Raw genomic sequence first — 9,573 nt, forward strand, 5'->3', positions numbered from 1 at the left:
CACTCACACACTCTCACTCACGCACACACACACTCTCACTCACGCACGCACTCACTCACTCTCACTCACGCGCACACACACTCACTCTCACACACGCACACACACGCACTCACAAGCACTCTCACTCTCACACACACACACACTCACTCTCTCTCTCTCACACGCACACTCACTCTCTCTCACACACGCACACACACGCACTCACAAGCACTCGCACTCACACACACACTCACACTCACGCACACACTCACTCTCACTCACGCACACACACACACTCTCACTCACGCACACACATACTCACTCTCACTCACTCACATACTCACTCTCACTCACTCACGCACACGCACACACATACTCACTCACACTCTCTCACACACGCACACACACGCACTCACAAGCACTCTCACTCACTCACGCACACACACACTCACTCTCACACACGCGCACTCACAAGCACTCTCACTCTCACACACACACACACACACACACACACTCACTCTCTCTCTCTCACACGCACACTCACTCACGCACGCACACTCACTCACACTCTCTCGCACTCACACACACTCTCACTCACGCACACTCACTCACTCACTCACACGCTCTCTCTCACGCACACACTCTCTCACTCACGCACACACTCACTCACGCACACACACACTCACTCTCACTCACGCACACACACACTCTCACTCACACACTCTCTCTCACTCACTCACTCACGCACACACATACTCACTCTCACTCACTCACACACACACACACTCTCACTCACGCACTCACACACTCTCACTCACGCACTCACACACTCTCACTCACGCACTCACACACTCTCACTCACGCACTCACACACTCTCACTCACGCACTCACACACTCTCACTCACGCACTCACACACTCTCACTCACGCACTCACACACTCTCACTCACGCACTCACACACTCTCACTCACGCACTCACACACTCTCACTCACGCACTCACACACTCTCACTCACGCACTCACACACTCTCACTCACGCACTCACACACTCTCACTCACGCACTCACACACTCTCACTCACGCACTCACACACTCTCACTCACGCACTCACACACTCTCACTCACGCACTCACACACTCTCACTCACGCACTCACACACTCTCACTCACGCACTCACACACTCTCACTCACGCACTCACACACTCTCACTCACGCACTCACACACTCTCACTCACGCACTCACACACTCTCACTCACGCACTCACACACTCTCACTCACGCACTCACACACTCTCACTCACGCACTCACACACTCTCACTCACGCACACACACACTCACTCTCTCTCTCTCTCTCTCACACACACACTCTCACTCACGCACACTCACTCACTCACTCGCTCTCTCTCTCTCGCACTCACACAGACTCTCTCTCTCTCACACTCACTCACTCGCTCACTCACTCACACACTCTCTCTCTCACACTCACTCACACACACACACACACACACACAATCTCTCATGTGTGATTTTTACAGTGGGGTCACATGTTGGCTTATACATGCTACCTCTCTCCATCTGTTCAGCAGTGATGTTGAGGCCATCCATCTCATGAACACTTGACAATAACTGTGGAACACACACTATTTATTCACTCACACACTTATTTATCTAACACACACACTCAGTCTACATTTCAATTTGCACATAATATACCTGTACATACAACTGTCTATTGTTATATACCTGTACATACAATTGTCGATTTGTATATTTTTGATTCCTTATTTTACTTGTTCTATTTTTTTTTTTATTATCTGTTTTTTGTTCTGTCACTGTCATTCTGTTACACTGTGGAGCTTCTGTCATGAAAACAAATTCCTCGTATGTGTAAACATACCTGGCAATAAAGCTCATTCTGATTCTGATAGTGTATAAATGCATAGTGTGACATTTGGGACGCAGCTTATGACATAAGTGTGAACCTGTGATGAATCAAACGTCAAATAAAGCTAAATTACAGGGAAGTAGTCATCAGGTGCATGTTCACTACATGGATTTCTCGAATCGATAAGTTTTCACTCCACCACTTGCACGTGACGTCATTAACGACAGTCCTATAGACCTTATGCGTCAGAGAAACAACTGCGCAGCCATCTCCAGAACTTCTGTTTTTGCAGTAGAGCATCGCTGTTGAAGAGTAATTAGCTGGTTAAGTGGATGTGCAATCATGTTAGTAGTTTTGGGAAACAGGGCGTTGCTTGTACAGGAAACCCACCGCTGGACAGTTTAGGTCAGGGCTCTCCGACCCTGCTCCTGTAGAGCTCCAGCATGATCAAATGACCCTGAACACCTGGATTAGCTGATTCAGGTGTGTTGAATAAGGAAGACCAGAGCAGTGGAGCCCCAGGACTGGAATAGAGAACCAGCGCTCCTGAACATCAGCTGAACACCTGAGCAAATAATCAATCCTCTCCAATCCACTCTCTCTGCTCAGACAGATGCTAAAGATCAACAGTTTAGTTAGTAGTTTTGTCTCACTAGAAAAAAAGCCAATGAAACTGGAAATCTGCAGGTAGCTGGTCTGGTTCATAGAAAAGTTCAACAGCTGCTTTAAAGGGTTTTTGACCTTTTTAATTTTTTTTTTTTCCATTATTAAAGAGAAAATGCTACAAATTACAAATCACACTAAAAGCAATCACATCTGCCTATAATTCAGATCAAGTGTTATGATACAAGATTTCAAGTATTTTACAAATCGCTTTGTTCCTCTCTCAATAAGCCGAATATATATGTGCGTCAGGGTAATAAAGTATTGTTTCAATAAACGCAGACAGTTATTTCTATGGCTTGATGAATGATTTTGTCTGCTCCCCATCCTCTGAAGACGCACCAGCATGAATTAATACGGACGAGAGGCTTTTCCACAGCGTTTAGTTGAATAAAAGGTTTTTAATTACATCAGTGATCACAAGATTTTCCTTATCTGGATTTGACCACAGCTACTCTGAATGAAGACGCCTCCCGAGGGAAAGCAGGAGAAGGGAACTGCTAAATGTGTCGAAATAAAATTTAAATCCGAATATTACCAGAGAGAGAGATGGACTGAAACCAAAACATCTGAGCAAACCAACAGGTAGATGTTCATACGGCAGCCAAACTCCTTAAATTAGGTCAGCGACTGGAATATTGCTAATGATCCAAATGCAGTCAGCAAAGTTTTCAGATACATCACTTATTAATCCTCAGAAGGTGTGTTTCTTCACATGATTCCAGTTGATACCCTGAGGTCAGTTTCCCTTTAGTCAGACCGTCCTGCTGTTTTAGCATGAAGAAAATCAAGAGGTGATACTAAAACATCCCCGAAATAATAGCGCAGAAACTCTGTGAGCATAAAAAAAGATGCACACGTAAGGCAAATATATCTCTATGAACAATAAATGACACGTACAGCCAGGTGGTGTAATGTCTCTTCATTTCTTGAATTCATATGTACACTAGGATTAACACTCTGGTAATGATTCCCATTCGGCCGGGACACACTCGCACTAGATCTGGGAAATCTGCCGGTGAACGAGGGACAGGTTAGCGGCGCCGGGAGTCTCCGATGTGCTGAGGAATGACTGGTCTGTGAACTGACCGCAGGTGGCTGAAGCTAAAAGAGTCTTCTGTAACAGACCGAAGAAAACGAGAGGATCTGGCAAGCGTCACAGTGAAGCCCAAGCTTACGGTGCGACCCCAGGTAACATACAATCATCTCGCTCAAACAACTGCAGATCTATAGCATCCGCATGATTTTCTGAGTACCTACTCTAGTCAAGAGCAACACAATCCTTACGCTCTACAAGAAAAAAAGAACAAGATCAGGCGTCGTTCAGCCAAATAAAACAGTGAGGATATAAAGCAGAAAGATTCAACAAAAGCCTTTTTGTACCCCAGAGATACAAGAGGAATAAAACTTCAAAGTCTTTAATAAAACAAAGAATGGAAGAATATCTCATGCCCTCTGCTGTCCATTTGTGACGCACAGATGCTGTGAACGAGGAGGAGGAGGTGGAAGAGCCTTGATTTGACGATCGTGAGCCGTTGTGTCATGCTTGTGCGGTCGGTCTGACCCCTGATGGACGGGTCAGGCGCTCATTTGGGCGGCTTGGCGTCCTGCGCAGCTGCTCGCTGGCTCGGGGGTTTGGCATCATCTCTGGTGGGAGGAGCTCCAGCAGAAGGGGCGGAGCCTGAAGCGCCCTGTGTCTGGGTTCGGCTAGACTGCTGGGAAGGATGACGGCGACGGCCATCGCCGCTGGAAGGGTGTCTCTTACGCCCGCCGTCCTCCATGGGTGGCTAAAGGGCAGAAATAATGCAGCGTTAATAAAACACGTCTTACGATCCAGACACAAAACACCATTAACATCGGGATTGAGCTGTGCTTTCGAGTGAAACTGCACTGCAGTTGGCTCTGACACAAACAGCAGCTGGCCAGGGTTTGTTTTTAATCACCGAAGTGTCTCTATGTGACATGGAGTGTCAGCCGATATAACAGTGCATTATTACAAGAGTGCAAATGTGCATTACACAAGAAGCCATGTTGATCTCAAGCCTGCAAACGGCAAATGAGAAATGCACTTGCACTCACATCCACCCTGAAGTCCTCCAGACGCTTGAACTTGCTTAAATGCTCCTGCAGCTTGGGGTCAATCTCCATGTTCTTTGTTTTAGAGTATTTCAGAAAGGCCCAAAACTTCTCGAGTCCGTACAGCTGGCCTGTCAGGGCAAATGAAGGAGAATTACACAAGAGCTCCGCTAACTAGACATCATCTATTTCAGGTACATCTGCTGGCAGACTCAGACAGACCTGCTTCATAGTCTTTAATGGTCTCCTCTTGAAAGTCTTTAAATATGTCTGGTCTGAACTTCCTCTCGAGTCCATAGCTGTAAAACCTGAAGAGACACTCCAGACCGTACCTGAGGAACAGCACACAGCGCCGTCAGTTCAGAACACTTATTATTTAAAAACAAAAGACCACACTAAAAATGCAATGCATGCGGACTATGACTGTCAAAAACGGTGGTAGGCAGAATTTAGAAAATATAAAAAAAATTATTCAGGCTTTTGATTATAAAAACAGATCTAGCTGCAGGCAGCGATTACTGGGGTTCAAGCACTTAAAGGCATTCAAGCACACGCGAAAAAAAGCCATTACGTATTTAGAAACTAAATCAATGATTAAAAAGAGCCTTTCTGGCAATTCCAGGTAATTTACCATAGACATAGGATGTTTTTAAAGATTTATGGCTGTTATAGCGCCACCTATAGTGCGATTGGCATAAAAGTTGGTATGATCTTTTAGAATAATATGCAGCATGTGCTCACCTAATTTCGTGAAGTTCTGAGTTTTCGTTCAAGAATTTTAGAGTTTTGGATATATTTGGCCAAGCACATTTGCTAAATGACCCTGTCATAGCTATCCAAAGTGTAAAGTTCAACATTTTTGGATAATCATTGACCTAGAGAATCCAGAGAATTGTACTGCAGTGGTTTTGTTGGGGTTGAGCAAAAAACCTAGAACTAGTTCGCTAAAGTAGTTTTTTTTAAATAATCTTGAACAATTAAACGATTTGGCCCACTGAGATTCGTTCTGATCAGCCTCCGTTAACCCCGTCTAATAGGTGTTCAAACTTAATTTGCCATGTTTCTGGAGATACACGAATGTAGAGAGCCATGGCACTTTCGACACAGACACTGCATGTGAATTGTCAAGTCAGTCAAGACTAACAAGTGCGTAGTTATAGACATTTTTAGGTTTTTGTCCTATTATAGCACCACACAGAGGTCAGAACTAAGATTGAGGTCTTACATACACGCATCAAGTTTGATGTAAATGTCTTTTTTTCAAACGTTTTTTGATAATTATTGATATTCACTCTCCAGAGGATTATTCTGCACTGGTTTGGTTCCAACTGGGCGAAAAATGTAGGACTACATATTGGCCAAAATAGCCGAAAATGTCATCTTGAGCCAAGGGTTCCCATAGTCTGAGTAGATAGTATGAGCGATTACATACTTACAATAAAACAATACTCATCTAGAGCGATTAAGTTGATCAAATTTATTTTCTATAAATTGCTCCTTGTAAACAGAAGTGTCGATTTCAATGGGAATTAAACTGCCACACAACCTTGTGCTCCGTATAAAAATAATAGGTAAATCTGGCCCGGATTTCTCTCAAAACGCCAACATTTTCAATTAAAATCACAGATTACCGCCTGCCAGCACTGAAACGACAATAGTTTTTTTTTTTTTTTTAAAGCCTCAGTTTTTCTGTAGAGTAACGTAAAGGCGGTCAATAAACGCTGATTATTTTCATACCTGTAGCCTTCCTTCCCGTCCTCCACCACCAGCTGTCTGAATTCCTCGTACATCTTTCTGTTGAAGTGATCTCTCAAGAAGAAGGACCAGAAGCGGAAGAGCGTGTTCATCTCCTGAGACTGGCCGATGCCGAGCCGCTTGCGCTCTGCAGGAGCGACAGAGAGAAGTGAGCGCGAGGCTTTGAGGAGGAGACGCTCCAGCGGAGGAGTGTAACTCACCGTTGAGGCAGCGCCGCCGGTACTTGTGATAAACGTGCTGCGTGAATCCGTTCTCCTTCAGTAACTCGTGCGACGGATGCTGGAACTTCGGGAGAGACTGAGGAGTGCAGCCGTAATTACCCATCGCTGCGGTGCCTTCAGACGGACTCGCATTCGAGCTGCAGAGGAAAGACAAAACAATTCGTGATCAACACGGATTTGAAGGGGGAAAAAAGCTCAGTTATCTATCTATTGTTTTTATTATAATTTACATTACTATTATTGAATTCATTACAAATGCATAATTATAAATCCATGAACACGTTGGAATGCAGACCTAAGGTTGGTCTCTTTTTAAAGAGGACAATCAGCATTGCTAATTTTTGCTTAAAATTAAAGTGTAGACATTACATAAGTTTAATATAAAGGAAAATGTACTGTGAAAATATTTTTATAGCAAATAAATATTTTAGAAGATAGTTTGGAATCTAAAATTGTTATAAACCCAAAGCCATATGTCTAACTGAGCTATGTTCCACATTTGAAGTTGATATCACGAAGTTCCTGTGAGATTTTAAGCGCTATACCGAAAACAGCCACCGGGTGACACCAAAACTCCTTTGAATTTTATTGATGCATTTTCCGTCACAAATGTATACCTTTTTGTCACAATATTACTCCCATCTCAAAATAACCACCAAATATGGAACCTTGAGAATCAAATCTAACAATGGGTTCTGTCAATATTAGAAAAAGTTTTGATTATAAAATATTGTAGTAAATGTTGAAATATGACACCGCCCACTAGGGGGAGGAGCCTGATAAAAGGATATAAAGTACCATTTCCATGGTAACGCAATGCCCTAAACAGTTTTTACAGGATGAGTTGAGTGTTTAAGTTTTTTAATGATATCTAATTTAGATCATTTCTAAAATATGATAAAGAAAAAGCCAATAAAATAAGAGTTAACAGGTTAAATATTGTGTAAATTAAGTGATTTTGACTTATTTTTTTAAAGTTTAAAAAAAAAGTTTTTTAGTATTTGATATCAATTGTGCATACACGCATTTCTTAAGTGTGACTACTGATATGATTTTCAATGCACGAGTTGAAGCAGATCACATCATCACATGCTCCTCCTTCAGCCCTCCGTTTAAGCCTCTATCAGGCGCTGCGGTGTTTGCTGACCTGACGGAGGCGGTGCGTGAGCGGTGCTCTCTGGAGTCCATCACCCAGCCCACGTGACACTCCATGGGCGGATTGGAGCTGTGCCGCGTCTTTCGCTTGCGAGGCGTCTGAAAGAAGAAATCAGTAAATGCACTGACATACATGTGCATGCTTCCAGTCTAAAACAGCCGATACGTACTTTAGCATCCAGCGGCCGTCCCTCCTTCACCACGGGGTAGAAGCGGGGTGTCTGCGTGGGGTCCTTGAGCCGTGGCGTGCGGGGCGTGCGAGGCGTGCGGTAGCTGGGAGAGTCAGGCACTGTAGTAGGAAGAGAGCGGGCGATAGCCGACGGCTCAGGTGCTCCGAACAGCTTGTTGGCCAAGGCTTCTGTGGGGACTACAGGAGAAAAAACATTCATGCTTTAAACCGACTGAGCAAATCCAGTAAGACAGGTCGGTTATGTTAACTCTATTACAGTATTTTCCCTGAGATCATCATGCAAAGCATCTCCACGTCCCAAAGTTAACTTACAAACTAGAGCTCAGCACTACAGCAAAAAAAAAAAATTTGTATCCCAATTTTGTCAGATTGTTTGACTGATTTTAATTTCTATTTTTAAATGTTTAATTATCGGCAGCACGATTCAAGTAACATTTTATTAACCATCTGGTTAAAGTTTTATTCCAAGTGCAGCACATGTGAAGTGCTCAACAGCGGAAACGTCAAATTAATTCACTTCTTAAATATCTTAGCAGAAAATATGAAGGCAAATATTGTGCAAACACATCCTATATGTTTAAAAACAACGCAAAAATGCTACATATTTCTTACAGTATTTCCCCTGAGATCATCATGCAAAGCATCTCCACGTCCCAAAGTTAACTTACAAACTAGAGCTCAGCACTACAGCAAAAAAATTTTTTCACAGACGACAACGAGACGATAAACAAACTCTTTTTGAATGACAAAAACTATGACGTAAATCTATTGCTCTATTACAGTATTTTCCCTGAGATCATCATGCAAAGCATCTCCACGTCCCAAAGTTAACTTACAAACTAGAGCTCAGCACTACAGCAAAAAAAAAAAATTTGTATCCCAATTTTGTCAGATTGTTTGACTGATTTTAATTTCTATTTTTAAATGTTTAATTATCGGCAGCACGATTCAAGTAACATTTTATTAACCATCTGGTTAAAGTTTTATTCCAAGTGCAGCACATGTGAAGTGCTCAACAGCGGAAACGTCAAATTAATTCACTTCTTAAATATCTTAGCAGAAAATATGAAGGCAAATATTGTGCAAACACATCCTATATGTTTAAAAACAACGCAAAAATGCTACATATTTCTTAGCCAATGTAGACATTTAGTTTTAAAAAGGCAATTCAAACTCAAAATGACTGACAGTGTAGCAGCGATTATTAAGAGTGAATGAAAACAGCAGCAGCTTTCAGTCAGTCAGCATCATGCAGACATCAAATATCAGACATACAGTAGTAGTTCAGCACAGGCTTTAGTCCAGTATTAATATCGTTGACAAATAATTTGTCCATTTTTGTCAACGACATTTTTTTCACAGACGACAACGAGACGATAAACTAAAACTCTTTTTGAATGACAAAAACTATGACGTAAATCTATTGACATTTTAGTCAACGAATAAAAACCAGACGAAAATGTTAGGGAGGGACGATTTTGGAAGAGATTCATGCAGAACGAATCTGCTGCGTGGTTCGGAGGTTAGATGCGTACATATGAACCGGCGGGACATAAGCTAACATACACTTGCATAAAACTTTCAAAAATGTCAATATGTGGGAGTAAGAGAAGAGCAGACATATGGATAAATCTGACGACGCAAGAG

At 42.7% G+C, this 9,573-nt stretch overlaps 1 protein-coding gene across 1 annotated transcript in view; it reads right to left on the reverse strand.

The window, feature by feature from the left end:
* Positions 1–3,380: 3,380 nt before the first annotated feature.
* LOC107571607 (la-related protein 1-like) overlaps positions 3,381–9,573 on the reverse strand; it is a 30,113-nt gene continuing 23,920 nt past the window's right edge. The window contains exons 12-18 of the mRNA XM_016257936.1: positions 7,907–8,103; positions 7,729–7,835; positions 6,561–6,718; positions 6,343–6,487; positions 4,828–4,937; positions 4,609–4,736; positions 3,381–4,316 (exon numbers count right to left, since the gene is read on the reverse strand). Coding sequence (XP_016113422.1) covers positions 4,116–4,316; positions 4,609–4,736; positions 4,828–4,937; positions 6,343–6,487; positions 6,561–6,718; positions 7,729–7,835; positions 7,907–8,103 — 1,046 coding nt within the window. The 3' untranslated portion in view covers positions 3,381–4,115. The remainder of the gene's footprint in view (positions 4,317–4,608; positions 4,737–4,827; positions 4,938–6,342; positions 6,488–6,560; positions 6,719–7,728; positions 7,836–7,906; positions 8,104–9,573) is intronic.

Source organism: Sinocyclocheilus grahami, unplaced genomic scaffold (genome assembly GCF_001515645.1).
Source record: "Sinocyclocheilus grahami isolate Dianchi unplaced genomic scaffold, SAMN03320097.WGS_v1.1 scaffold1621.1, whole genome shotgun sequence".
NCBI classification, from domain to species: Eukaryota; Metazoa; Chordata; class Actinopteri; order Cypriniformes; family Cyprinidae; genus Sinocyclocheilus; species Sinocyclocheilus grahami.